This window comes from Serinus canaria, chromosome 20 (assembly GCF_022539315.1).
Source record: "Serinus canaria isolate serCan28SL12 chromosome 20, serCan2020, whole genome shotgun sequence".
Taxonomy (NCBI): Eukaryota; Metazoa; Chordata; class Aves; order Passeriformes; family Fringillidae; genus Serinus; species Serinus canaria.
In genome coordinates this window covers 8,329,900-8,356,618 of record NC_066333.1, presented here as the reverse complement: position 1 = coordinate 8,356,618, position 26,719 = coordinate 8,329,900, and the positions used below count along the sequence as shown (strand labels likewise).

General features: G+C 44.4%; 1 protein-coding gene across 1 annotated transcript; it reads right to left on the bottom strand.

The window, feature by feature from the left end:
* Nucleotides 1-79: 79 nt before the first annotated feature.
* Nucleotides 80-24,756, bottom strand: PRPF6 (pre-mRNA processing factor 6). The gene is made up of 21 exons (XM_009093092.4): nt 24,571-24,756; nt 23,426-23,594; nt 22,220-22,338; nt 21,644-21,722; nt 20,823-20,999; nt 19,866-20,021; nt 19,111-19,205; nt 18,264-18,420; nt 17,891-18,053; nt 14,979-15,097; nt 14,099-14,317; nt 12,645-12,767; nt 11,669-11,790; nt 10,423-10,561; nt 9,208-9,327; nt 7,785-7,961; nt 6,860-6,993; nt 6,293-6,384; nt 4,195-4,309; nt 2,074-2,200; nt 80-1,332 (listed from the first exon to the last, which is right to left on the bottom strand). Exons 1-21 carry the CDS (start codon nt 24,639-24,641, stop codon nt 1,180-1,182), a joined length of 2,826 nt encoding a protein of 941 aa, XP_009091340.1. The 5' UTR covers nt 24,642-24,756; the 3' UTR covers nt 80-1,179.
* Nucleotides 24,757-26,719: the final 1,963 nt, after the last annotated feature.

Below are 26,719 nucleotides of genomic sequence, written 5' to 3'. Positions count from 1 at the left end.
AAGTCCAAAGGTTTCTGCTATCAGACCCACTCTTCCCAGTCAGAATCAAGGACAAGACCACACTCGAAGACAACAGAAGGAAACAAAAAAAAGAAGCTGTATTTTATACATATTCTCCAACAAGTAATAAGGGAGTTTCTCCTCCAACTAAATACATGAGATAATGCACATCCACAGACCTGGATACAGCTGCTATAGCAGGTGTAAGACACTACAGCTTCTCATTCTATGATCACAAGAAAGTCAGGAGGTTGGGGTAAAAATAGTACACATCACAAGTATAGAAAATCAAACAGTGTACAAAGGGTCCCAATCACAAAGCTTTCCCTCTCTTGAGTTTGCTTTTTTCTATCTGCACTTGGAGGGAGCCATCCCAAACCTCCCAGCCACAGGCAGTCACAGCTGTATAACAGCACAGTCTCCCAACAACTCTAAATAAATGTTCTACCTTCAAAAGGGCTTTCAGGGATTGCTGAGTTTTGCCTTGTTACTTCAAACCACCACTGTGCTTAATGAACTCAGATACCTAAAAGAATAAGCTTTACTATATACATTTAAAAATTGAGGAAAAGTTCTCTAAAAATATGCTTTTGAATTTGACAAAATGCTCCAGCTGCTCAGGTTGGAGGAAGACCTCCACACTGTGCAACAGCTTGTTAGCAGAGACCAAACTAAAGCACCTAAAGAAGAGGAGTCAGCCCAGGCCTTTCCCTGTGCTGCTGGGCTGCTCCCAAAACTCCACCCATCTCCTTCAAGGACACTCAGTGTATTCCAACAGCAACAACCCAGACAAGGAACCAACATCAGATGGGCCAAACACTAAAGGGAGACAGGGAACACATGCCAGGGCCAAGAACAGAGGGACTGCCACATGTCAGAACCCATACAAGCACTAATTAAAGCTTGTGTTTGCAGGGGGAATCAGGAATCAACATGGAAATACAGAGAGAGCCTCACAAGACTGCTCGTGTCTCCTGTGTGACACCAGCTACAATGTTCTCATGTGCTGCAGAAGCTGATGGCCATGCTGGGGAAAGAAGGAAGCAGCTTTTCCTTTTGGGAGAAAGCTCTTTCCTATCATCATCCATGTCCTGTCCTTCGAAATCTGTGCCACTGAAAGGGCACCACGAGCAGGTTAAGTCCTACAGGGACCTCTGAGGCAGCTGAGGCCAGCACACTCTAGAAGGTATTTTTCAGCTTGGCTGCCACAAGCACAAGAATCTCTCCAATCTTTTTCTGCCAATTCTCTATGTCTTTGGAGACATCACACCAGAGCTCTCCGTGGCGAGGTTCGGCATTCTCACAGCGCTTCCTCACCTCTTCCTGTTGTTCCTGCAGGGAAGAGAAATGACAGTTTGTCCTGGTTTGTTCCAGAACACAGCCAAAAACTGAACCCTCCCTGACTCACCCTCCCTTCTGAAGATTATGGTGGGGTCTGGGGTCTCTTATTCTCAAAGGAAGTCCAAGCCAAAATTCAGAAGCAGCAAATCTCCTGCCTGGCTGAGCTGCAGGTAAGCAAGTTTTGGCTATTGCAAAGAAACTGCAGCAGAAACTTCCTGTGCATTACCACCTGCAGGAGCTGTGTGAAGTGAAAGGTCTCTCTGAAGTCAGAAGATAAACTCCCCCATCATTTCAGCAGTAAAAACTGCTGTAAGAGATTAGAGTTGGCTGTTCCTCTGGCTGTGTTCACGTGCAACCTGCACTCAACACTTGGGAAGAAACAGCCCCAGTTACACAAACCCAGCACCACAATTCCCGCACAATCCCCTCTGAGCAAGCTTGAGTTTTACAAGAGGAAGATTCATTTCAGAGATTTTTGCATGAACCAGCAGATCTGTGGACAGCAAAGCAGCCTGAAACACAGCTCAACTAATGACAGCACCCTTGAAAAGCCACCACACAGGCCTGTTCATGCTCATTCATGACCAGGCATGACACCCAGACTCCCCTGTGACCACACAGGCAGGAGCAGTGGCAGCGTGCTCAGCCCAACACTGCAGCAATCCCAGGACTGGGCAACCCCTGCCAGCCAGGGATTGCTGTTGCCTCCCCTGTTCCCAGGCACACACTCACCTCTGTGCCATGCTGGAGCTCAAATTTGTAGAAGAAGGCCCAGGCATCCCCCAGATCAGAGTCTATCTTCACTGTGCGGTGGAACCACTCTCTGGCCTTGGTTATTTTCCGCTCGCTCCAGAACAGCCTGGTGGGAAAAGCAGAGGGGAGCTGACAAACAGCCTCACTTTAGAGGAAGATGGCAACCCACAAGAGCTCCAACTTGAAGGCTCTGCAGGCGTTCCAGTTCCCTGCTCTCCCAGGAAATAAACAGCAGATTTTTAGGCAACTTGCAGAGCATCCTGCCCCTGGGAAGGGAAGGGAGTGAGAGGACTGAAAAGAACATCCAGCACTTTCTATTCACTGCCCCACACTGAAGCTGGACAACTCAGAGGATAACTCAGCACCAGGCACAGAGAGGCTCTGCTGAGAGGGGAAGCATTACAGAGCTCAACCTTAGCTGCCTCAGTTGCTTAAATTTTGTTGTTCTAGATTTGATGTCAAAGAGACAGGACTACATGGATTCTCACTCCTTTAATTTCTTTACATTTCAAGTCAATTTTAGAATCTAATAATTAAATAACTTCTGAAAGCTGGTAACTGACTGCTGTAAGTCACACGCTCACACCTACAAAGCCTGCTGGAGTGGAGTGGAGCAGACCTGCCTTATCAGCCCCATTTTCCAAGGAAAAACAAGTATGGAAGCTTCTGCACTCAAACACCAGCCTGACACAGCCCCACTGCTGCCATTTCATCCAGGCCCTGGTCAATGCTGAAATTTCTCCCCAGTAATGAACAAGCCGAGTCAAGAGTCTCTTGGTTTCACTCCTTTGCATTAAAGAGTTCATTTGAGCTATAAGGTCTTTATCAAATCAGCCACCCCTCATAAAGAGCTTAGCCTGTCATAAAATTATACAGCTTATGTGATTGTTTTTAAGCCCTATAATACTCTTGATTGTTCTGTGTTAAATAAACTGTGATTTACAAGAGCATGAACAATGATAGCAGAGGTTTAACACCTGCAAGCGGTGGCCATTTTCAGGAACATATTTAACAAAAGTTTGTCATAGATGTGTGACACTCTGTACCTACAGAGGCAAGTCCTGATGGGTGGTGGAAGCTGTTTATGTTTGGATTAACTGTTAAACAGCCTGAGGTTGCACCAGAAGGGGCCTGGGAGCAGTTGCCATAAAGCAAAAGTTAACATTTTTCTCACTTGCTGCTAAAGCTGAACAAGTCAGCTGTCAGGATCTGGCAGAACTCAGTGTTGCAGTCACTGGAGTGTATCCTACAGTTTTCTTTGGCTTATAATGTAGAGTTGTGAAAGAATTGGGCAACTTCGAGCAAAATGACTCCTGTATTAACCTCTTCTGCTATTCACAAAGGGAGAAAAATAAGTTTGTTTCCATCACAGCTGCTGTAAGGCTGCTCTCACATCAGAGCAGGATGTGGAACACCTCAATTCTAACAGTGGGTTTTAATCACTGGAATTCTCACAACTCAGCCTGGACAAGAAAACACTTCCTATAGATTATCTTCCCATTTCAGAGAAGCAAACTACAGAATGGCTGGTGGTTTGTATTCTGGCAAAGGGCACAGCTGAAGAACACTGACATAAGGGACATTCAGGAGCAGAATATCTAGCTCAGAATTTAAAAAGACACCTGACAGAATCTAGGATAGAGAAAAGATGAAAACTACAGTCAGCCACATAAAACTTGAAAAATAACTAAAAAAAAAAAGTCCCTATGTTCACAGATACTTAAAACATATCCTGAACAACTTAATAAAGCCCAGTTCACCTGACAGCACAGTGAAATCCTCTTTAAGGGACAGAAAGAAAGCAGTTTGCAGGGTGCCAATACCCACCACTGGCAAAGGGCTTTGTGTAAGTGTATTGCTGCCTGTGCCAATCCCAGACCCACCAGAACAGCTCAAGGGCAGGCTGACATTCCCCACTTGGAATCAAGGGAGAGATCTGTACAGTTACTAGGAGACAGCTGGAGAGCTGCTCCTTGCTTTGGGACTTATTAGAGTTGCTGCAGCCAGAATCACATGGCTGTACTGGAGTGCAGTGTTCCATCCTGGAAGCAGCCACACACAGACATGGATATTTTTACTGCATCAAGCACAGAAACTCACTTGGCCACAGCCAGCAGGACATGTGGGTCATGTTCACACTTCTTGAGAGCATCCACACTCTTGGTCTTTCGTTGCGGTCGCGCTTCAAGGAAAATTGCTTCTGACCACAGGATCCCTTAATGAAATCAAGTAGGAAAGATTGTTTAGTGTTATTTTGAGGTTAATCCTCCCCACCCTGGTATCAGGCTAGTGCTGTGCATCACAAGCAGCAGTACAGCCCCCACCCTGGTGGTTATTCACCCCCAACCTCGTCCCAGACCACTCTTCCCACACAGATACTTCATTCAGTACATGAATTTTTAGCTACTGTGTGCGCCACACTGGAGCTTCAGCTCTGGGGGTTTCTGTACTACAACTCCTGCAGCTCCAGCAGTGTCTAACCCAGAGCTCAGGCTTTTCAGATGAGACACTGCAGACTCTGGGACAGAGAGGGCAAATCAGTATTTCCAAAGGGAAGGGTATCTGTCTGTTTGAACAGGCAACTGCAGAGGCAGAAGTCTCAAAAAGTACAAAGTACAGTCTGGGAGCTGTTTCAAGGGTGCTGGAGTGCACCACAGTCTTATTGATGCTGGCTCCACACACACTGATGAAGGACAGAGTAGATCCAGGAAAGCTGGGTTTAATCCCTACCTCCTCTCACTGCCAAAAGCAAGGAAGGAAATATGCTCAGGGGAGCATGAAATCTGCAGATTCTCATGTCAGCCAGGCACACCTGATCACTTCAAAGCAAAGCCTGAGAGCTGGTGTCTGCCAGGACTCCATCAAAGCACTCTCGCTTCCCCATAAACGGCACCATGGGAACACACAGAGCTTTGATAACTGCAGTGACGGACAGGAGAGAGACTCTCTTCTTCTTGCTCTTTACATATAGCATCACAAACACCATCATATTTTTATTTTATTCTTTGTGCAGCCTGCCACCCATCAGGAATCAATTCAGCAATCAATGGACCCAAACCTCTGGTTTACATGACTGCAGGTGGCCAACCAGCCAAGTCCTGCGGGCTTTGATTATGGTTTGTTGAGGTCTAAGATAAAGTTGGAAGTAAGTGTTTAAATAAAAACTAGATCCTGCTGCCCATTTCCATAGCAACAGGCAGATGTGTAAAACAGCCTGTGATGACAAACACTCATTAGGTCATTCACAAAAACAAAGCAGGATTTTGGGTGGTGCTGCTTTGGTGACCCACTTGCATGGAGAGTACCTTGCAATGAGTTTATGGTGTCATAAAAGTCACTTAATTCCCAATTATTTTACTGAGACTTAAGCAGCCACCAATTAAACGCCCTTTAAAACCTAGCCTGAAGGCAAGCCAAGCCTTGCCCTGAAGTAAGTTACTACAGTTTGTAGTTATGTGACATCTTCTCCCCAAAGACGTCAACATGTTTAAATAATTAAGTCTCTGTGCAATTCTGCCCCAAAATAGGGATGTGATAGGCACTTTATCCTCCCATCCCAAGAGGCAAATGTTTCCACTGCTGGTTAGAACTGACATCATATGACCTCTTAGCCTTTTCTTACATGAGCTAAAATAATCAAAAAACAGGACTGAACATTTATGGTTCATGATCCTCTAATCATGACCATGGTGGAAATTCGCTGCCAGCACAAGTTATTAAACTCAAAGTGGTGCAACCAGTGCAGGCAACCCAGCAACTGGGAATCTCCTAAGGCCAGCTGTGCTCCAGAAGGACAGGGAAAGCACCATTCTTTTTCCACTGAACTTCCTAACTACAAACACTTCTTTTATTTTAAACCTTGGCAGACTTCTACCAGCTTCTGAGAAAAGTCCACCCATATCCAAGATGCTTTTGCAGGAAGCCTGGGCACAAACTGCGGACCATGAATCCAATAACACACTGGGTACTGCAGAAAAATGGAACAACACCAACCCATGATCCCTCAGGTGTGAGAGAGCACAAAGTAACTTGTATTGTTCCCGAAGACCCTCAACATTTCCTTTGCAGAAGGATGACTGCCACCTCTCCAAAACACCATATTCTGAGACCTGGCCAGAAAGGGTATCTTGGGAAAAAATGTGATTGTATCAACTGGGCAAAACCACTGTGTTTAAAGTAGAACTGAGATCCAGCTCACCTGAATTGGGGCACTCTTGCAGTGCCTTGGCCATTAGTGTATTTGCAATGTTCTTCAGCCCAGCTCGGTACTCCAAGCGCACAGACTCCAACCTGGTAGGGAAGAGACTCTGATGATATTTATGACAACATTCACTAGGCTGAAACAAACACTCGAGGGTCACTGGAAACTGAAAACATCTGCCCATATTCTGAATATGTGTAGGTGACTGACATCTTCCCATTCCTCTCCATCTAAAAATAAATGTGACTTTTATTCCATAAGAGCCCAGATAAAAAACAATCTGAAACCAGGACTGTAACAGCAAGGAAAGAGCTCTGTGCATGCTGCATGCTCTGTGCACTTCAACTATCAGTAAAGAAATAACTACTTCCCAGATCCTTACAGTAGCCAGCCAGGACCACCAAAGCTTTTCTGCTATTCAGAGAAGTTATTAGTCCAGAAGAAACTCCAGTATGGGCATGGTCTTAAGTCCCAGGCTCAAATGGCTGAGATCATGTCAAATAGCTGTCCTGAAGAACAGACTGAATTTGTAGCCCAAATTCAGTTCAACTCCACACAACTCACCAGAGATCTGGATTCTTTGGATTCTTCAGGCGAGACTTTTCCAAGATGGCTCTTGCTCTAGTCAGCTGCCCAACTTTCTCCTCCAGCCTGGACAGCAAAAGCCACAGGGGTATGGAATGGGGGCACTTCTTCAACTGTTTTTTAAAAAAAAGTATGCTCATAGGTAAATTTGAAAAAAAAAAAAAAACTTGTAATTCCTATAGAAAAGAACTTCCTTCCCTATATCCTCCTGGAGAGTTTTAGCAGAAGAGAGACTGAGTTGATCATCTCTCTCAAATTTCTCCAGTTAATCTTACAGCACAGAAGTGAAGTTTTTCCTGTGCCCAAAATAGTCAGGTACATCAGGTATGACTGAGTTATCCCAGCAGTAAGAGAAAGAACTCACCTCCCTTCACACAGCTACAATTTGTGCTCCTTCTGCAAATGGAGGGCTCTCATACATCCCCAAACCACAGCAGAGTGTGCAGGGAGTCATTAGGATATGGACCCTGGCAGAAACCTGTGCCCAAATGACTTTGATGGCTGTCGACTTTGAGCATTCATACCCAAGGACACCAATTACCATTTAAAGGAGAGAGTAGTGCTCTGCAGGCCACCTCCTTTCACAGTGTGCATCTAAGGGCTGCTGAGGAAAATTTTCTTTTATAAGTTCTGGTTTTAGTCTTTACAGGTCTTAGAGAATTACTGTGCAAAGCCTTTTTTCCTGTCTGTGAGGAGTCAGGCATACAGAGAACTCTCTCAAGCAAGAAAGTCAATCTTGCATATGGGTAATGGGTAAAAGAAATTCTTGCTTATTTCATTTTTTTTTCTTTTACTGTCTTAATCAATGACAGAAATAATATCTTTGGCTATCCACTCTGATTCAAAGACAGACATCTCTCCATGCCAGCAGCACAAAACAAATCTGCAGTAACATCCGTCTTACCCCTTGATTATAAGCCTCCCGTGCTTTCTCTACCAGCTCTTTTTGTTCCTCAATTTGTCCTTTCATCATCCACAATTTGGGGAAGTCCTCATAGTGCTTCAGGGCTTCCTCACAGAGCTCCTGGGCTGCAGCAATGTTCCCAAGCACCCATTCCAACTTCACAGACTTCATGAAGACCTGGAAACAAAGCAGAACTGTTTACCACCAGCAGCCATTAGAAAAACATTTATCTGACAAAGCAGCAGGTTCCCACTTTCATGTATCCTTTCATGTATCACATTAGAATGTTATTGATTAGCCACAGTTTGAAGTAAAATAAAAATTAAAATATCAGTGTTAAATAATAGCAAGAACAAGTAACAATAAGAAAGGTAAATGCAAATACTAAAGGAATTAGAACAGTGTGGTCCACCTGTATCTCACCTATTTACATAATTATTAACATAGATCTGGCATTTGCATTATTACAGGATGGCTTGCATTGGAAAAGTAGTATTTGCATAAAGAGCACAGCTATAACAGCACAACCAATTAACAAACCTGAGCCTCCTTCACCAGCACAATCTGATCTCCTCAGATCCAAGCTACCAAGACAATCTTTTCTTACTTATGGCTTCAGGCTCTGTGGTTCTGCTCATTACAACTGGTACATGTACTTTTCTGTCCCCCAAATCCTTTCTTCTGGCTACGCAGGGAAGTCACAGCTATGAGAAATATATTACAAACCAAAGGCCCTCTCACTGCTCTCTGATCCCCATCCTCCCCATTTCCAAACTCCCCCAGCTGGGACCTCAAAGAGAGGCAGCAAGTCTGAGAGCAGAGCTTCAGCCCCAGCTGCAGAAGCTCCCTGACTCAGGGAGGAAGAGGACAGTTAAAAAGATGTAGGATGTAACAACAACTGAGGGGGAGGAACAGAGGACAGAGATCAAACTAACTTTTCATTTACTTGGACAAGTTAAAATGCTTTTGTATGAAGAGCTGAAAATGGACAGTTTATCATACCAGAGGTAGCTGGAGATAAACACAGAAGTGTGACTTTAAGCACCGAACCACCCCAAAGCTGTCTTTAGTAGAAGCATAAGTGAGTCTTCTGTGAAAGCATTTTCTCTTTTTTCCAAGACGTGCTTTTATGCAAAACAAACATTACACAAACAGCTGTAAACTGGGAATTTCCTGACTTTTGCCATTTGTGTAAAAAACCAATTGAAACCCTTCATTTGATCCTGGCCTTTTTTTCCCATCATGCCACGACTTCGTGTCGCAATTCGAAGCGCTCGGCAAAGCGGCCACATGCCCCGGAAGGCAATGGCAGGGAGCCACAGGGTCAATCCCTGTGGCCACAGAACTGAAGGAACTCCTCCTTCCGTCCCAAATCCCCCGTGGCCAAGAGGCCTGAGCCTCTCCACCCTCCACACATCCTTACCCTGGCTGTGGGGGCACTGCTGCGAGCCTTTGCCAGCAGCCTCCTCGCTCTTTCATACTCATTGTTCTCCGACTCGAGCTTCACGGCAGCCAGCCAGATCTCCTCGCTGTTGGGGTTGGCCTGCAAGAACACAAAGTGACAGACAAATGCACACAGTGAATCAACAGCAGATTTAATCCTCTGTTTGATCCAGATTAAAATTGAAATCAGAGCTTTGTCAATCCACAGTAGGATTTTTTTCAGTGCAAGCTCCTCCCAGTCTTCTTTGACCTTTGAAGTTTATAGAAATCCTCCAAAACAGATGGGCAACACAAAGATATATGCCAGTTTAGAAGTTGGATGCTTCTCAATTGTTGAAAAGCAGTAATGCTTGATCTTCTGAACTTCCAGTTTAAATACTGAAAACATCACAGGGTCTGCCACAATGAGACCCTCATTTTATTACCCTCAAGCAAAAAAGCTGCAGCTTTAATTCCCCACTGAGGTCTGTGAAAACTCTTCCAATAAAAGTCATTTCAGTCAAGAACTTTTCAGCCTAGTAACAAAGAGCACTGAGAACAGATTAAGGAAGTATCTTTTACCTTCCATTTCAGGACCTGTCTTTTTTTTTTCTCACTTAGCTTTTAAGCCTAATTCCCAGTGCTAGAAGCACTCTGCCTATCTTTGCTACAGCATCCAGCAGGCAAATCCCTTCATTAGTGGGTTTGATCCAAACATAAGTAATGCAGTGACCTCATTAGGGCAGACCACAATCCTTCCTTTGAGGTGACCCAAGACAACGGGATTTTGATCCATGCTAGTAAAACTGATGGTTTGCAAACTCATAAAATCACAGGCTGGTTTGGGATGGAAGGGACATTAAAGGGACATCTCATCCCAATCCCATGGGTAGGGATGCCATGCACCAGAAAAGGCTGCTCAGAGCCCCATCCAACCTGGATTTCAACACCTCCAGGAATGGGGCAGCCACAACCTCTCTGGACAACCTGTTCCAGCTCAGAAGCTGGTGTAGAACTACTAAAAGAGCAGTACCACAGCCTTGCTTCCAGCTTGTTGCTATTTTACAGGACAATATTTTGCCACACAAAGCAATCAAAGAACAGCGGAAGTCTCCATCATTCTGAAAGGCAGCAGCAATCAGGTGTTGACAGAAAAATTCCTGCTTTGTACTCTTTACCTGTCACATTTAACACCTGACAAGTGTAACAGACCCACCTGGAAAGCCAGGGCCAAGATGCTTCTGGCTGCTGGCACATCTCCTGCCAGCCACTTGGATTTGGCTCCCATGAGCCACAGCACCTCTGCTTTGGGACAGTGAGCAACAGCTCTCTGCAAAAGAGCCTCCAAGGATTCTCTGAAGACAAGAAACAGCAAGTTACAATCCCTCCAGGTACTGCCAAAGGCGAGCTCTCTCACACCATTTTCACTATCACTCAGTGTTATAAATATTGTTGCAAAGTCCAAAGTTGTAAACCTTGATAAGTTGTTTCATAACAAGGAAAGGGTGGGGTCTTTTTTCACAAGGGTTCTGAAATCAGCATTCCACAAACGGGTCATTGTTCAGACACCTTTGATAGCCTCTGTGGAAAGAGCCCTCACACAAACAGCTCCTTTCTCTTGGAAAGAGTCATTCTGCTTAACAAACCTTTCTAGAAGCTGAGACAGGAAGGTTTTCAGAATTATTAGATGAGGTTGGCTTGATCTTATTCAACTTATTTTTTTCTCTTCTGGCAAATACACTTTTCAGGTAGAACATGGGGCTTAAAAGCCAGCCATCACTGGGAAACATGGGAAAACAACATCAAAAGAGAAGGTATATTTGTTCCCAGCAAAAAAAAAGAGGCTCAAATGAGGAAGAACTCAGCATCTGCAGTCACTTCCACAACATAGCCATGTTGGCCTTAATAAGGATGATTCCATGTGTATAAGTGGCCTACTGCAGAGATTGTTTGCTTTAGTCTAAGCTGTGGGCAGAAAGTTTCTGACATGTAAAGCTTTGTGAATAAACTTTAAAAAGAGCCTGAGCTGTAACAGTATAACACCAATCTTAACTCAGAATGTGATACACATTCACAGTGTTTAATCAGAACATACCAGAGATGCTTGGACACATTCAGCTATGAAGTAGTTTATCTATAAAAACTAAATAAAACACATTTTAGGTGATTTGTATCCCTATATTTTTTCAGAGATGCCTTCTCAAAGACAATTGTTCCTACCTTGTCTCTTCACAGCTATTTTTACCACGTAACCCCTATTGCCAAGAACGATTTTATGACTCCATAAAACTTAAGGATGTTCTGAGCACAACAATAACAAAGAAGGTCAGACCTGCAAAAAACGTCAGTGAGTTTCATCCAGCTGCACTAACTCTGCACTTGCACCACACCAGGGACCATGCTGTAGTTTTCCTTCACCCCCAGCCTGTCCCCCTGTCACAGGGATTGTGCAGCACACATACCTGGTTCCATGATTCTTTTCAAAATAGGCTGCTCTCAGCCACACACTCTTCTTGCTCGGGAAGACTTGCAAGGCATAGGCATAAATGGCTCGGGCACACTCCAGGGCATTATGAGCAACACACTGAGGGAAAACAGATCAGGACTAAGTCAGCTTAAGGGAGAACTGGAATCAAGAGCAAGTAGGAATTACACATGCACAATTCAACCCAGAACTCAGTAACTCGGTGTAATCCATGAATTGAGGCATTAATAGAGAACAGAACACTTACAATCAGCTTTTTAAAAAGAAGCAGGAAAGGAATTTCCAAGTATCCCTCTACAGAGCACAAGAATCCCTGGCCTTTCAATGGGACTGACACTCACAGGCCAGCTTGAAACATCAGCAAGGCATTGGAAAGGATCTCATGTTAGCACTTCATTTTGTTATTTCACAGGCAAAACCCTAAGCACCACAGCATGTGCCCCCCACTGCTCTGAGCCCAATTTAAGGCCAGTGAAGTTGGACATTTCTCATGCTGAAATATGACTTAGTTCTTAGCACATGTTCGAACTATTCCCCTAAAGCAAAAAAAAGCCTGGTAAAATTTTTGCCCACTCTCTTGTCCATGGTTATGCCTTGAAACTCAACTCCCAGCTCCTTTACTCATAAGTCAATCTCTGGTGATGTCTCACACTCAGCAAAAAAAAAAAAAAAAAAAAAAACAAAAAAAAAAAAAACAATCCACACCAAGTTAGCACACAGGCACAGGCTATACCAATATCAACTTTTTGTTCAGTAAAAACTCAAATCTGAATAAAGCTCTGTAATAACCTCCTGAGGCAGAGAGTGGCCAAAGGCAGGCAGGTGGTGTGGGAATCACATCCACTTTCACTGACAAAGCCATTTCCCAGGCACCAGTGCAATTTCCTCAAATGAAAAAACACAAACCCACAATAAAACAAAACCAACAAAAAGCAGCACCCAGCTGGACTTACACTGTCTGCATCTTCCATCCAGGTGTGTTTCCGATCTTCTTCCTCGATCCCGATCCCAATCACAGCTCTCATGATCGCCTGGCACGTGGCCACACTTCCAGCTTTATCACATTCCTCAGCATCCTAGGAACAACAGGAAAGCCCTGCTCATTCTGAGAGCTCAGCACAAGAGGTTAAAGTCTGCAATGGCAACTCCTCGAGCACAAACACAGAGACATTGTGGTCACGCCACAGCACAAACATCTCACTGCTCCAACACACCCTGACACTGAGCAGGAGCCTGCAGCCACCAGGAAGGTGCTGCAGCTGTACACAGAATCATTCACAAGCTGCTTAAGAAACAGATCACATCAATTGCATCCACTGAAAAGGTGACAACGTGTAATCTTTCCCGACCCACAAGTCTTTTCCTACAGCTCCACAACCCTGGGCTGACCCAAGCAGGGACCTGGCCAATAAAAAAAGCAAAAATTTCACAAGGAAGAACTGTAACATCAAAAGTCCTGAGCTTCTTTCAGCTTTGAGATGATTAAGTCTTAATAAGGGCTTAGCAATAACTAAATTTAAGAGTACCCCATCAAGCAGTGTCAAGTCAAAGGTGCAAAGACTCTCTCACCAGACCATGTATGGAAAAGTGGAGTTTCCTGACTCAAAGCTTTCAGAAAGCCAAGCATGTCTTGCTTGAACTTGCTGAAAAGCCCTCTGATCAGGTAACAGAAATGGAGCAGTTCTAGTACTGAGAAGGAACTCGAGAACACAATGATGCAGAGGATTGTGCTCATAGATTTTTTTTAAAGAGAAGTTGAAATTAACCTTTAATTGTTTTACTGTTGTAAAGAAAGTCAGAATTCTTTTAGATGTTAACAAGGATATCCATTTAATATTAAATACTTAATTCATTATCAATGCTCTTAAGCAGTATAAGATTTTGCTGCCTTGACCCATTGTAAATTATTTTAGAAGGAAACTGCTTTAAAGACTTATGATCAAACAAAGCACAGAACATATTCAGGAGGAAAGAGCTTCAGTACAGGACTAACAGAATGTTTCCTACATGCTGCAAATGCAGTATTTGTATTGATTTCTCATAATGCCATTTGACAAAGCAAGGCAAACAAATACCTGTCAAGCCAAAAGAGACATATGCAAAAAAATACATAAATCCTTCACTGAAGGCTTTAAGCCTCCATCCTACTTAAGGCAGCAGCTGCTTCAACTTGAAGCTACTTATCTTCCATGACAGAAGCAAACCAGACATTTCTCAGACATGTGATGTTACCCCAGAGTATCACATATGGCCTTGACCCTACTCAGCTTTTTAGTCTCATCTCTTGTCTCTTCACAGGGACCTGCACTGACAAGCCAGGTGCAAAATGACTCTGTCCCATAACCAGCAGCAACCTTCAGAACAGCACCTGAAGAGTCCCCCTGGGCCTTCAAGACTGAGCACATACCTGTATCCACTGCTCCCTGTTGATTTCCACCCCGTTAGCCCTGAGAGATGTGATGGCTCTGTCAATGATTTTCTCCACCATCTGGGTGTTTCCATTGGCTTCCTCCAGTTTGGCAGCAGTGATCCAGATGTGCCGATCCGTGGGGATATTCTCGCGGGCTTTGTTAAGGACTTTACGAGCGTTCTCATATGTCTCCAGCCTTGCCAGCGCCAGCCACAGCTGCAGAGCAACAAAAGATGGATTTGAGATGAGAACAAGGAGATGACAAGGCTGCTGTATGGCAGTGTCAGCCCACAGAGATAAGCAGCTTCACGCTGCTTGCTACTGGTTGGCAACAGTCCTCAAGCATTGCAAGGAGGCTGTGGAATACCAGTGGAGAAGAGGAGAAATAGGCTGCTACTGCCCTTGAAGCTCAGTCCTGATCATCTCTGGGTATCATCCCCTCTGCTGGGTCGTTATACTCCTATTTTCTGTTCACATCACCTCTGAAACAGCTGAATTGAATACTCTGGTTTGGTATTTCAGAAATGAACAACTTTTAGATTCATCAGGTTAAACGTTCACTTGTTTTCCCAACTGTCAAGGCACCACACATGGACACAAACATGGCTCAGAGCCTACAGCAGGCACAGCTGTGCACTGCCATGACTAACCTAACAATTACACACCAAAATGAGGCATGTAATGACCACCAGACAATTAATTCCAAAGGAAAAAAAAACACATTCCACTACTCATCATATCCTTCCCACTGTGGCATGAAGCACGTGGGAGAAAACCTTGTGTGGAGAAACACCCTGCCTTTTGCCTGCAAAGCTCTACTGCCAGCCTGAAATGGGGTGCAGGGGTTTTTTTAGTACACTTTTTTTTTTAAACTCACTTCAACACTGGTTGGACAGCACTCCACAGCCCGGCTCAGCATGATCCTGGCATCCTCAGGTTCCTCCAGCTCCACGGCTGCTTTCCACAAACGTACTGAGTTTGGAACGTGCTCAAGGGCTAGAGAAGCAAAACAATTATGTCAATAATGATTAAATAGTTTACCAATGAGATCTGTATTTTCTAAACATGATATAATAAAGGATTTGTGCTATTACAAGGAAATGTCCTGAAGGAGGGAAAGGAGGGAATTTACTTATTTGGGCTCTTGCTTCAACAATGAGAATTTAAAATCAGAAAATAAAACACTTAATCATTTTAATTGGAAACAGGTTTTGGAGAGCCAAGGGCTTTTTTGTTGTACATGCTGTAATTGCATCTTCCTCAGTAAAACACCTGGCTGAACAAAGCCTCCAGTCTCAGCAAATGGGCAGCTTAAATCACACCAAGTCTGCCTCTATAGAAAAGGAGCATCTTCAACACTAAGTAATAATACAGCCTTGTTCCTTACATGTTGAAACTACCCCTTCACAATGCAGTTTTCCTGTAAGCCTCTCCTGTCTGCTCAGTGGACCCCAGCTTAACTTCCCAAAAAGCTGTTGTCCTGCCATGCAAATCAAAAACAGGAAGCATAAAAACTTAAAGGTCTCACTGACACTAAGCCATGAGTACCAAGTGTGCTTCCAGCAATCCAATATGGACTCCATCTAATTAGGATTCTTCAAGGCTTCCTTAATCTTGTCCCAGAGTTAGCTGCTGCTGGTAGAACTGCATTCTCTGCAGCCTGTCCTACATGTGCTGTCTGAAACATTAAATGCTGAACAACAACTTTCCTCAGCCCATCTCATTAAGAGAGATTGAGAAACCAAAGGGGTTTTTTAGCCTTTTGTCACTCCAATTTGCACCCCAGACTGCTGAAATCAGCTGCATTGCAGCATTACTTCCACTGCTTCCATGGTGACTGTACACAAACGTGCCATAGTTACAGAGGACTGAGCACATCCCTCTTCAATAAAGCAAGCACAATCACAGGGATTCCCACAAAAATGAGTGGGAAAAGGCATCTAAAACCACTTTGGAACTAGCTGGCCTTCCAGGCAAGGCTGTTCTTTGAGGCATTGCTGCAGAGGTACAGTGCTGAGGCTCAACTCAGAACACATCCTACCCTGATACACACAGAGATTTACAACAAGCTTTAACCATTTGTCTCCAAATCTACAGCTGCAGGAGATTTTCCTCAAGAATTTAAGTGAGTAATGTCAGCCTCCAAGATCTGAAAGTATCACTCTGCAGGACAGAACATGTTTTCATAAACACAGAATTTGATTTTTAGACCTCAAGCTGTATTTCAGCCACTCAGCTTGCTGGGTCTCCAGTCAGATTGAGGCTTTAAAAACTCCAGAGGTTCTGCTGGATGGCAGGAATGCACACAGCAAACAGAGGAGAAATGCATTATGGAAGGTCACACTTCAGTGACATTACATGGCACTCAGGCTTTTATATTTTGGAGAAATAATGGGTTATGCTGCCACTTAAGGCTCCAAGCTCCACATTACTGATGCTCCCTAGGCAGCAGAGGAGCACTGTGAAGCTGTTAACAGGCAGAAACTGGGAAGAGAATGATAAATCCAATTCCATTCCACTAACAGCTTTGTACCAAGAGATTAGGTAGGTGGTTCCAAAAACTGAATGTTTTTCTCTTCATAAATACAGTGTTTGAAGCAAAGCTCAGTACTTAGTGGGTAAGTCACTGCTCTCACACAAGACCCTCCCCTACCTGAGCTGGGCTCACAGATCTATTTCTGCTCCTTTAAAAGTGTTTTTCTGTGACTGTTCCTGAGAAGGACATGCAGTGTCACAGGAGCATCACTTCACACCATGCTGCACTGCAGAGCCAATGGAAATTTAAAAAGCTAATGAATAGTTAATATCTGAACTCTTAAGAACTTCAAATCCAGCAACTTTAAGATACCTTTCATCCAGATGTAGTAAGAGATCATCTCACTAGATAGCTGCAATTTTACATGCAAGAGGTAAGAGGTGGGAGGCAACTAATTCCTTTGAACCTAAACCACTCAATACTGCAGACTGCTTCACAATGATTCAGTAAAGGTATTAAATCCAGACCCTTTTCACTGTCTAGATTAAAGGCAGGAGATGTAGCTAATACAATTCAGTAGTCATGAAGGAACTAATCTCTACTGATACAGGCCCAGCTACTTAAAGTAATCAAAGAATTCACATTTTGAACGTCTGAGGAAGAACAAACTGCTGTTGAAGAGATCATTGTTTGGAACAGACAGTAATTCCATGAAAGAGGAAAACCTCCAAGTGCAATCAATCCAAGAAAATGTAAGGTTTCAGGTAAGCACCACAAAGAAAGGCTTTTTGTCCTTTTGTCAAGGACAAAACTTGCTACACTAAAGCAAATCCTGCAGCTCAACAGGCTGAATGATATGAGAACCCCAAGACCTCTGAAGCTCCTCCAGAAGCAGTTACTGAGGCATCTAACAGGCTACAAGCAAGTAGGAACAATCAATTCCAGTATCTTTTCCAAAAAGCATCACAAGGTGACATTTTGAGCACCTTTTTATCCTTAGAACATCATTTTTTAATAGCTTCCATCTACTAATCTAATTGTGATCAAGCTGGAACTGGCTTAGGTAAGTGAAATACCATTTTGGAATTGTTCAGTACAGCAGCTTTCTGCTGAAGGATGTTTTACAAGCACTTCAACACTTCTGTTCTTTGGCTCAACAGCAGCAAGTTTCACCATTGGTACACAAATTGTCAACTGTAATTTCAACAAGGAAGCAAAAAAAGCACCTGAACTTATGGCCACATCTTGAACAATTTACAACACAATACAGAGAGTGCAATGCCTTCCTTCTCTGAGCCCCCAGGAGCTCTCACCTTTCCTAAGGACACGTTTCTTGGCACGGATGTCAGTCTCCAGCTCTGCTGCTCTGATATAGATCCGCACCGACTGCGGCAGGTGCCGCACAGCCTGGGCCACAACTGCCTTGGCTGTATCTCCAGGCTGAAGCCGAGCAGCTTCCAACCAAACATCTTCACTCTGTCAGGAAAAACAACCAAGCTTCCTTTACATCAGAACAAGAATATAAAATCACAGCTCCTGGCTAAGCAGGTGTTTTGTAATACAGTAGACAGTGAAGCTGTACCAGGCAGAGCCTCAATCAAGCTTAACAGAGATTGTGCTGCTCATGAACCACAACTTTTTCCTACTATCCCACAAGGATCAGTAGGGAAGCAAAGCAATTCTGACCTTAGGGCACATCTCTGTTCCTTTCATGATGAGGTTTCGAGCCACCTGGAGTTTGCCAGTGACCTCCTCCAGTCGGGCTGATGCTATCCAGGCTGGTGGATGATGAGGATTGGTCTCTCGGACAGATTTCAGGAGCAAACGGGCTTTTTTGATATCACTAAAGGAGCAGGGAAAAACAGGAAGGAAAAGTTTCAGCACATTGGGAAACAATTCTGAACCAGGATGTGCTCAGATCCACAGCAACCGTGACCTCAAATTTTTCCATATTGGAGACACAAACTACTTGCTACTAAAACAAACTCACATTTACACACCAACACAGCCAGATCACAGTGAAAACCAGTTAAGTATTTAAGCATGATTTTTGGGAATTACAGCTGGGCACTTGCAGCCAGAAGCTGATAAGCCCAAGCACTGATGTAAGTCAAGAATTAGCATCAATATTTGCTCTGATTTAAAGAGCAAGTCTTTATGAAACACATGTCAAGCTCCAGGCTAAAGAGGTTCTCAGAGGTCATCAATCAAGCCTAAATTAGCAGCACAAAAGTACAATTAACCAGGTTATTTCCTGGCTGGCAGGCAGCCACACACTGCCATCACTCTGGCAAGGAAATAGGGATGGAATGGAAACAATCTCCACAATTGATGCATCCAGGTCAGATGCTAATACCTCAGCTGAAAGACTAGACCAGATCTCATGTTAAAAGAATTCATCCTCAAAAACTCACCTGGCATTTCTTACAAACCAAACGCCAGCTGAAAGCACCCACTCAGACAGATTTCCATTTACATGTAGGATCAGTGCCATTGCTAAGAGGATAAATCTGTTAATCCTTCTTAAACTTACTTGATATCTCCTCCGTGTGTGGGAATCATGGAATTCAAGTCTGTCAAATATCCTTTTGGGTCCACTACAGTCTGGCCACTCACAGAGTCCGACACCTGGGAAAGTCAAGTCACAGCTGCTGAAACAACCACTCACAGCCCCTGAACACGTAAAAACACACTGTGGCTCTACAAAAATCCTAAATATTCATTTGTTTCCAAAAGCAAGAAAGGAGGAAAACACAAAGCCTTGCTTATTAGTTTTTTTCTATTTCTAAAATATACAATTTTAACATTAAAATCCAGACAAGAAGCAGGCTGCTGATAAGCAGTCACCCAAAGCTTGTAGCTGGCAGGGCTACAAGCTTTTACACCAGTGAAAGCTTGTAGTCCTGCCAGCTAAAGGCATTCTTTTCAGAATAAGCAGATTTAGATGAGAAAATCAATGATAAAGAAGGCAAAAATCAGCATTATCCAGCAGTTTGTCCTGCATCCCTACACAGGACAGAAGAGATGCTTCCATTGGTAGCATCCTGTGCTGTTTGTCTCAAGGGAACCTCTGCTATTACCAGGCAGTCTATTCTCCTATAATGACCAAGAATCCCAGGGACAAACCAGTATTTCTCAGGAAATTCTATTCATTTTGAGGGCATGAGATTCAAGGAGAGGGACTACAAAATTATTTCACAGCTCAGCTGTTCTTGGATCTTCTAACACCCAAGAGAATTTAACACTTTTCTAAAACCAGTTACAGATCCTGCCTTCCCACATCCTTACCTGGCTTAACCTCATATCCATCAAGGTGTTCCTGGCTTGGCCAATCTTCCTCATATCCAATTCACCTGTCCCAGGTGTCATCAAGCCTGGTGTCATTCCTCCTGGGTATGGAGTATTCAAACCCCCTGGATATGGAGTATTCAGTCCACCAAATTGCTATAAAAAAAATAGAGTGAGAAAGTAATTCCTAAAACATCTTCTGAGATTTCAAAAATAATTCAGACTATTGGCTGATTTGCACTTCCCCAGAAGCTGCAGGACACAGATGTCCAACCCCCACAAGTACTTCTGATATGGCTTCTCTGGATCCCAAAATATTTCTCATACAGGATTTGCAAATTTATAGTTAATTGCTAAAGTTTAGTCAAGTCAGTGAAATAAGCAGCAAGAAAGTGAAAAATTCAAGCACAGGCATCTGAACTTGGAACATTTAAATAAGAATATCTGCAAAGAAGTCCCATGGACACCTGGAGCCAGTCTGGGCCAGTCAGCTTCTCCTATAATTCTATGACCACAGTAGACTCTGGCCACAGAGCAACAAGCTAAATTACCTCATTTTTAATTGACTGAACGGCAAATAATTTTTTAACACAATTGCCTCAGAATCAGGCAAACCATTAAGTGAAAGCACACTTTATTTTCTGTTCCCTTTTTGCAAGATGTAATTGTAACAGAAATGGCTTTGCTCACAAAACTATCACCATCTTGCATTCAGCAAATAGGAAAAGAAACACTTTCTTCCATCTTGAAAACAAGAACCAGGTGTTCTCTGCTTATCCCCATGTTTTCTCTGGTAATGGCTGTGCACTGAAAGACTCCAGCAAGCACACAAGTTTAACATTCAGAATTCCTTTGGCAGACTCACAAAACACACCAAGTTTTTCGGTCCAATCCCAGTTTAACATTCGTCTCTCACCCAGTTTGGCCACAGCTTTCCGAGGTTTGCTGTGTACTCACTGTCTGGCGTGGATCCACTGAAGTGTGATTCTCCCCTGACTGCAAATGCTTTGCAAAGAAGCTGTCAGGGACAGGAGTCAGCTTCTCATAGCGAGGATTCCTCTGCCGCTTGTTCCTGGCATCCCCAACCTCAGGAATACTCAGCCACTCCTCCTCAGTCACCTCTGCTAATTTCCGCTGTTCAGACAGGAGTTGTCATCAATATTTGCTGCAGAAATGGCTTTTGAAGTACTCTAACTCCTTAACAGATTTATTGTCTTGAAATAATTCAAGATCAATTAAACATTTAAGGGTCAGACTTTTTTCCTAATCCCATGTACAAAAGAATTAGATTCGTTTAATTGGAATTTGGTTTTAGTCCAGACTGAGATTCCAAATCAATTTTGTTATTAGATTCAGTGCTACAAGCATTCAGATTAATCCTAGTGCCTGGTGCATTGAGTGGTTTACTACTAATCATTAGACAATAGTTTAAACAATACATTTTATTTAAAAGAAGATTTAGAGTCAGGAGATTCTGCTCAGCTACTCCTGCAATGCCAACAAGTTTTCAGTTTCCCTCAAAGACAGAAGTGTAGCACCTTCCACAAAGCACAAAACAAAAATGACCAATATCAAAATTTGCAGAAATTTCACTGCCTTGTGTACCCACATGAGCAGTGTTTATTCTTCCAACAGAAAGTAATTCTAATCTGGAGAATATCAAAGTACTCCTTTGCCAATAGACAAAATCTGAGCAAAGAAACAAGCACACACAAAAGTACACACAGCCACCTCATGTATCTCACAAAAAGTCACATTTCAGACATTTTTTTCCTTACTTTCAAGTCTGAGAACTGCTGTTGAATTTTGGGTCGTTCCATACGGTACTTTTCTATTTCCTCTTTTTCTCGTTGTTCCCTAAGGAAAAGGAAAACTGAGGCCATGCTCAAAGTGACACTTAGAAAGTCTTTGATTAAAGCATTGACATAATAGAAAAATATGTTTGATAAGAGTTAGGGCATTAAAAATGGTACTTTTTCCAAGCTTAGATTATCAACATTATAACAAGAGATCCTTTATCCAAGAAGAAAGTATTGTTGTGTAAAAACAGACACCTCCAAATGAACTTCAGTCTCTGACCTCCTCTTAATGAGAAGTGAATTTAACAAGTAACATATACTGTTTACAAGCAGGAGGTGACTTCCTTTACGATTTCCAGTCTACTGTGCAGTCTGTGATGCATCAATATCAGTTGCTCAGCATCTCCCCATACCATCTTAATGAACTACAGTGACTCTTAATTAACTACTGTGAAGTAATTTAACCACATCCACTATCAAAGCAAGTGGGGCAAAATACGTGTCATCCTCAATTAACCAGAAAACACCCCCTGCCAGTGCTGTAGCTTATCCTACCTCCTTTCCTTCCTGCGTTCATCCATCCTCTTATCCAAAGCTGCATAAATAGCATCTGCTTCTTCATCATCTTTTTCATAGGGGCCACTTGAGAACAGGCTACCAGCGTAGCCATTGAACTGGGAAATTGGAGAGAGAGGAAAAAAAAGAAGGAAAAAGGAAAAAGTTTTTTTAAAGTTCCTATTATGTTCCTACCAACAATCACCTGTAAATGCACTCACAGGCTGCTTCTGACAACATTGCATCAGACTAACACATCCCTAAATAAAAGCATCCTCCTTCTACCACCCATGGAGGTGTTTATTGTCCCACACCACTTGAAGCAAAACTGCTACAAAATTGCTTCTTTCAAAATTGCTTCTCTCTCTGAACCACTTCTATTCAGCAATAAATGAGATCTCAGGATAGAAAAGCCAGTCTCTTCCATTAACCATTTTCTCTTTTTACACCAGTGAAAGCAAGCAGAAAGAAAATCACAACATTCAATCACCCAAAGTGGGAGTTAAGAGACTACACAGGCCACTTAAGGACAATATACGGCACAGAATCACAGGGTCATTTAGGTTGGAAAAGTTCTCCAAGATCATCAAGTCCAATCTTGTCAAAGCACACAAGCTTTCATTTGTGAATAATAAAAAAAAATACAACCCCTGAAATACTTAAACTAATTCTTATTTATAGATATTTTCCCAAGACTCTCAGGGCTCTGTATCAGTAATTAAACCACAATCCATGGAGCAAGGACACAACAAAAATCTGAAAGCACCATGCCATTGTGCATACTGAGGTCTCAACCAATAATAAAAAAGAAAATGCTGCCTGCAAACTACAGGAAATTCTGGGTTTGAAGCCTCACCTAAGAGTGGGGCTCCTACTGACAGAACCAGAGGACACAGTCTCAAGCTGCATCAAGGGAAATATAGGCTGGATATTAGGAAAAAGTTTTTTACAGAAAGGGGGATAAAGTTCTGGAATAGTCTGCCTGGGGAGATGGTGGAGTCACCATCCCTGGATATGTTTAAAAAAGCCTGGATGTGGCACTGGGTGCCAGGGTTTAGTTGAGGAGTAGGCGCTGGGCTGGATTGATGATCTTGAAGGTCTCTTCCAACCCGGTGACTGTGTGAGTTTGTAGCAAGAGCAGGGAGCTCAGGGACTCTTGTTCCACCTGGGAAAAAAAAACCTGCAGGATGATGAAAACCTCCTCACCTCATCGTAGTTGGTGTCATTCAAATCCTCATCATCATCATCTGCAGTCTGGTTCTTTTTCATCTGGTCACCCACGGTTCTCTTGCCCGGCGGCGCGTGCCGGTCATCCACGGGGTCATTGGCATCGCGGGCAGGGCCGATGTCAGAGCGGGTGGTGAAGCCCGTGGCTCTGCAGGGACAAACCAGGGGCTGCTCAGCTCACTGCACCCCAGCCTGCCACAGTCACTGCTCAGGACAGGCAGATCATTCTTTTGGGAGAATGGTATCAGGCACTCCCCGTGGAGGGCAGTAAAGCCAGGAAGGGAAATGGCCTTTGAATCATGGAATGGTTTGGGTTGGAAGGGACCTCTGAGCTCACACCATTCCAACCTCCTGCCATGGGCAGGGACACCTTCCATTATCCCAGAATGCTCCAAGCCCCATCCTCAGACACTTCCAAGGACTGGGCAGCCATAGTTTCTCTGGGCATCCTTTTATGGGGAGAACTTTTCCCACAAATGCACTGCAACCACCCAGCTCATGGCTCCGCCACCCATCCCATGGATGGCCTCCTTCCTAAACTCTGTCTCTGGGGCTCTCAGCTGACCCTGCAGGCTGTGGGGCACCATGGGCTGGGGTCTGGGCAAAAGGATGGACCTCTTCTGAACCCCCATACTCGCCTGGCAGTACCTCGAGGGGCACATCCAACAGGATCTCCCCAGGGAAAGCAAGAGCAAATCAGTGGGGGACGAACACAACTCACACCCAGCAAAAACATCCTAAAAAATGGTCTCAACCAAACCCTTCCACTGTTCCCTCAACAAAAGCCCCCAGTCTGATCATTTTTCAGACGGTCCAACGCACACACAGGCACAAGATCCGGAGGGACACAATCCCGGCCTGAAGCACCCGGGAATTCATCCTCGGAGCCAGGCTCGCTTTTAAACACAAACCCGCCCAGATAGAGAGCGAACGCGAACAATCAGGAAGGGACAACATTGAAAAGCCGGGCAGGGTCACCCCGAGGGGACAGGGATGACTGGGGCAGGGAGGTGGGACCCAGCCGGGCGGCGAAAGGGCTCGGGAGAGCCTCGGGGCCCGGCGGAGCGACGGGGCTGGGAAGGGACCGGGGTGGGGGGGCCAAGCCAGGCCTGGCGGCGTCTCACCCGCGGCCCAGCCCTGGCACGTAGCCCAGGGGCGCGGGCATGCCCAGGAACGGCTTCTTCTTCTTGTTCATGATGGCGGTGACGGCGAAGCGACACCGAGGCGAGACCGAAGTGGGACCAGAGCAGAACCGGGAGAGGCTGCAGGGAAAGCAGCGGCGGCGGCGGAAGCGGCGGCGGGAGCAGGCGGGGCTGCCCGCGAGGGCAGAGCGACACTTCCGCTGCCGCCGGGGAGCAGCGCGCCCCCTGGCGAGCTGGAGGTCCTGAGGCGTGATGAGGAGGCCAGGGATGATGAGGATGGAAAAGCGGGAATGAGGATGGTGGGGATGAAGGTCATGGGGATGGGGATGCTGAGCTGTGCTGTCATGGAGTTTAACATTTATAGCAATTTATTATTTTGAATGTTATAGGAAGCAAGTAACGGCTAAGGAGCATCGCAGGCAGCGAGCCGCCCTGCAAGGAGCAAATCTGATAATTTTGAGCTGTTTAACAACAGCTCAAAATTATCATTTATTATAATTATTATTTAATTTTGAGCTGTTTAACAACCGCTGGGCAGAATGGGGAAAAGAAGAAGGAAAAAGGGCCAGGATCATCCCAGGAGGGGCTGGAGCTGGACAAAGCTGCTCACTCTTGTGTCCCCAGCCCTTGCTTGCAGGGCTGTGAGGTGTGAGCCTTGCTTCCCCCCCTTCCCTCCTGCTAAAAATTTCCGAGCCAAATTATTTCTGGGAGCAGAAGATTTCTGCTCATTTCACCTCGTGAAAAAGTTTTCTGCTCATTCCTTCTGAGGGGTCTCTCACTTCCAACTCTGCTGTGTAGTAACAGCAGGGATGGCCATGCCAAGGCACCCCAGGGGTGAGGGGTACAGGTTCATCCCTATGAAAAACGAGTATTTTATGACTGGCTTTCACAAATATTAAAATGAATATATGTGTTATGTTAGAAAGTTATGCTGTATTAATTTTCTTCAGTAGTGAGTTAGTTATAGTTTTAGGTTATAACATAATGTTAAAATAAAAACTTTGCTATGTAAGATATTTTTTTAAAGAAAGGACTCGCAGTGAGATAGCAGCCACAGGACACCTAAATCTTTCAGAGAAAGAGAATTTATTGCTCCATTATCAGAAGAAAGGAACTTCTTCCCACCTCACTCAGGATTGGAGACGCTGTCAGGATTCAGGGGAAGAAGGTGGCACTGCCCAGACAGAATCCTGTGTTTGAATGGAATTTATGCATCATGGATGAGGTGTATGAATATGCAACAGGCTATTGCTTTTAAGGGTTAATCCTCTGTTAACATGGGTCCTTTTTAGGGCTTATGCTGCCCAGAAAAAGGTACCCAGACATCCCTAACTCTTTGTTTCTATTGTCTCGTATTGTCCTAATCCAAATTGTCCAAATTATTATTACTCTAATTATATTATTATTTTTATAACCATCTTATTACCAGTAAACTTTTAAAATTTTAAAAACAAGTGATTGGCATTTTTCACATCCCTCCTTCCCTTGGGTGTCCCAGGAGCTCCTGCCTCAGTTTCCCCAGCAGAACCCCTGGGCAGGCATCCCTCACCCACCCACACTGGGCTCAGGATCAATCAGCTGCCACCTGTGGAGTGTCCTGGTGAGCCTGGCACCGTGTCCAGCTGGGGCAGAGCACTGACAGCTCCTGGTCCCTCGGGAGAGGCTCGGGGTCACAGAGACAGGGACAAGGGCAGTGGGGATGGGCTGATGTCCTGATGGGGACAGGGCTGGGAGGGGATGGGGCTGTCCTGGGGACGGTGCCATCCCATCCCACAGCCCTCTGCCAGCAGCAGGCTCCCTGCCAGCTCTGGGAGCAGAACCCAGCTGCGGGGAAGATAAATAGCCCCATTTTGCATGCTAATGGCATCCCAACCCCCAGCCGCTTCCCATCAATCTATTTTTGGTTTTCGCTGGAGGAAAAAAAAAATTAAAAAAATTAAAAAGTAAAATCTCTTTTGCCAAACAGTTGGGGTGGCAGAGAGGGAGGAAAGCTGCAGTGTCCCAGCTCTGCTGTCCACCCTGGGGTGAGGGCAGAGCATCCTCAGCACCAGGGAGGGGTGTGGGATCCCCTGACTCCCCAGCCTGTCCAGTGAGCCCAGATCCCTCTCAATACCCAGAGCTGCATCTGTGT

Coding starts and splice junctions, on each gene's coding strand:
- PRPF6 (XM_009093092.4), bottom strand. CDS start 24,641: ATGAACAAGAAGAAGAAGCCGTTCCTGGGCATGCCCGCGCCCCTGGGC. Junction 19,206..19,865: donor TGGATATGAGGTTAAGCCAG/GTAAGGATGTGG, acceptor TGACTTTCCCAG/GTGTCGGACTCTGTGAGTGG. Junction 15,098..17,890: donor GAAACGTGTCCTTAGGAAAG/GTGAGAGCTCCT, acceptor TTGCTTCTCTAG/CCCTTGAGCACGTTCCAAAC.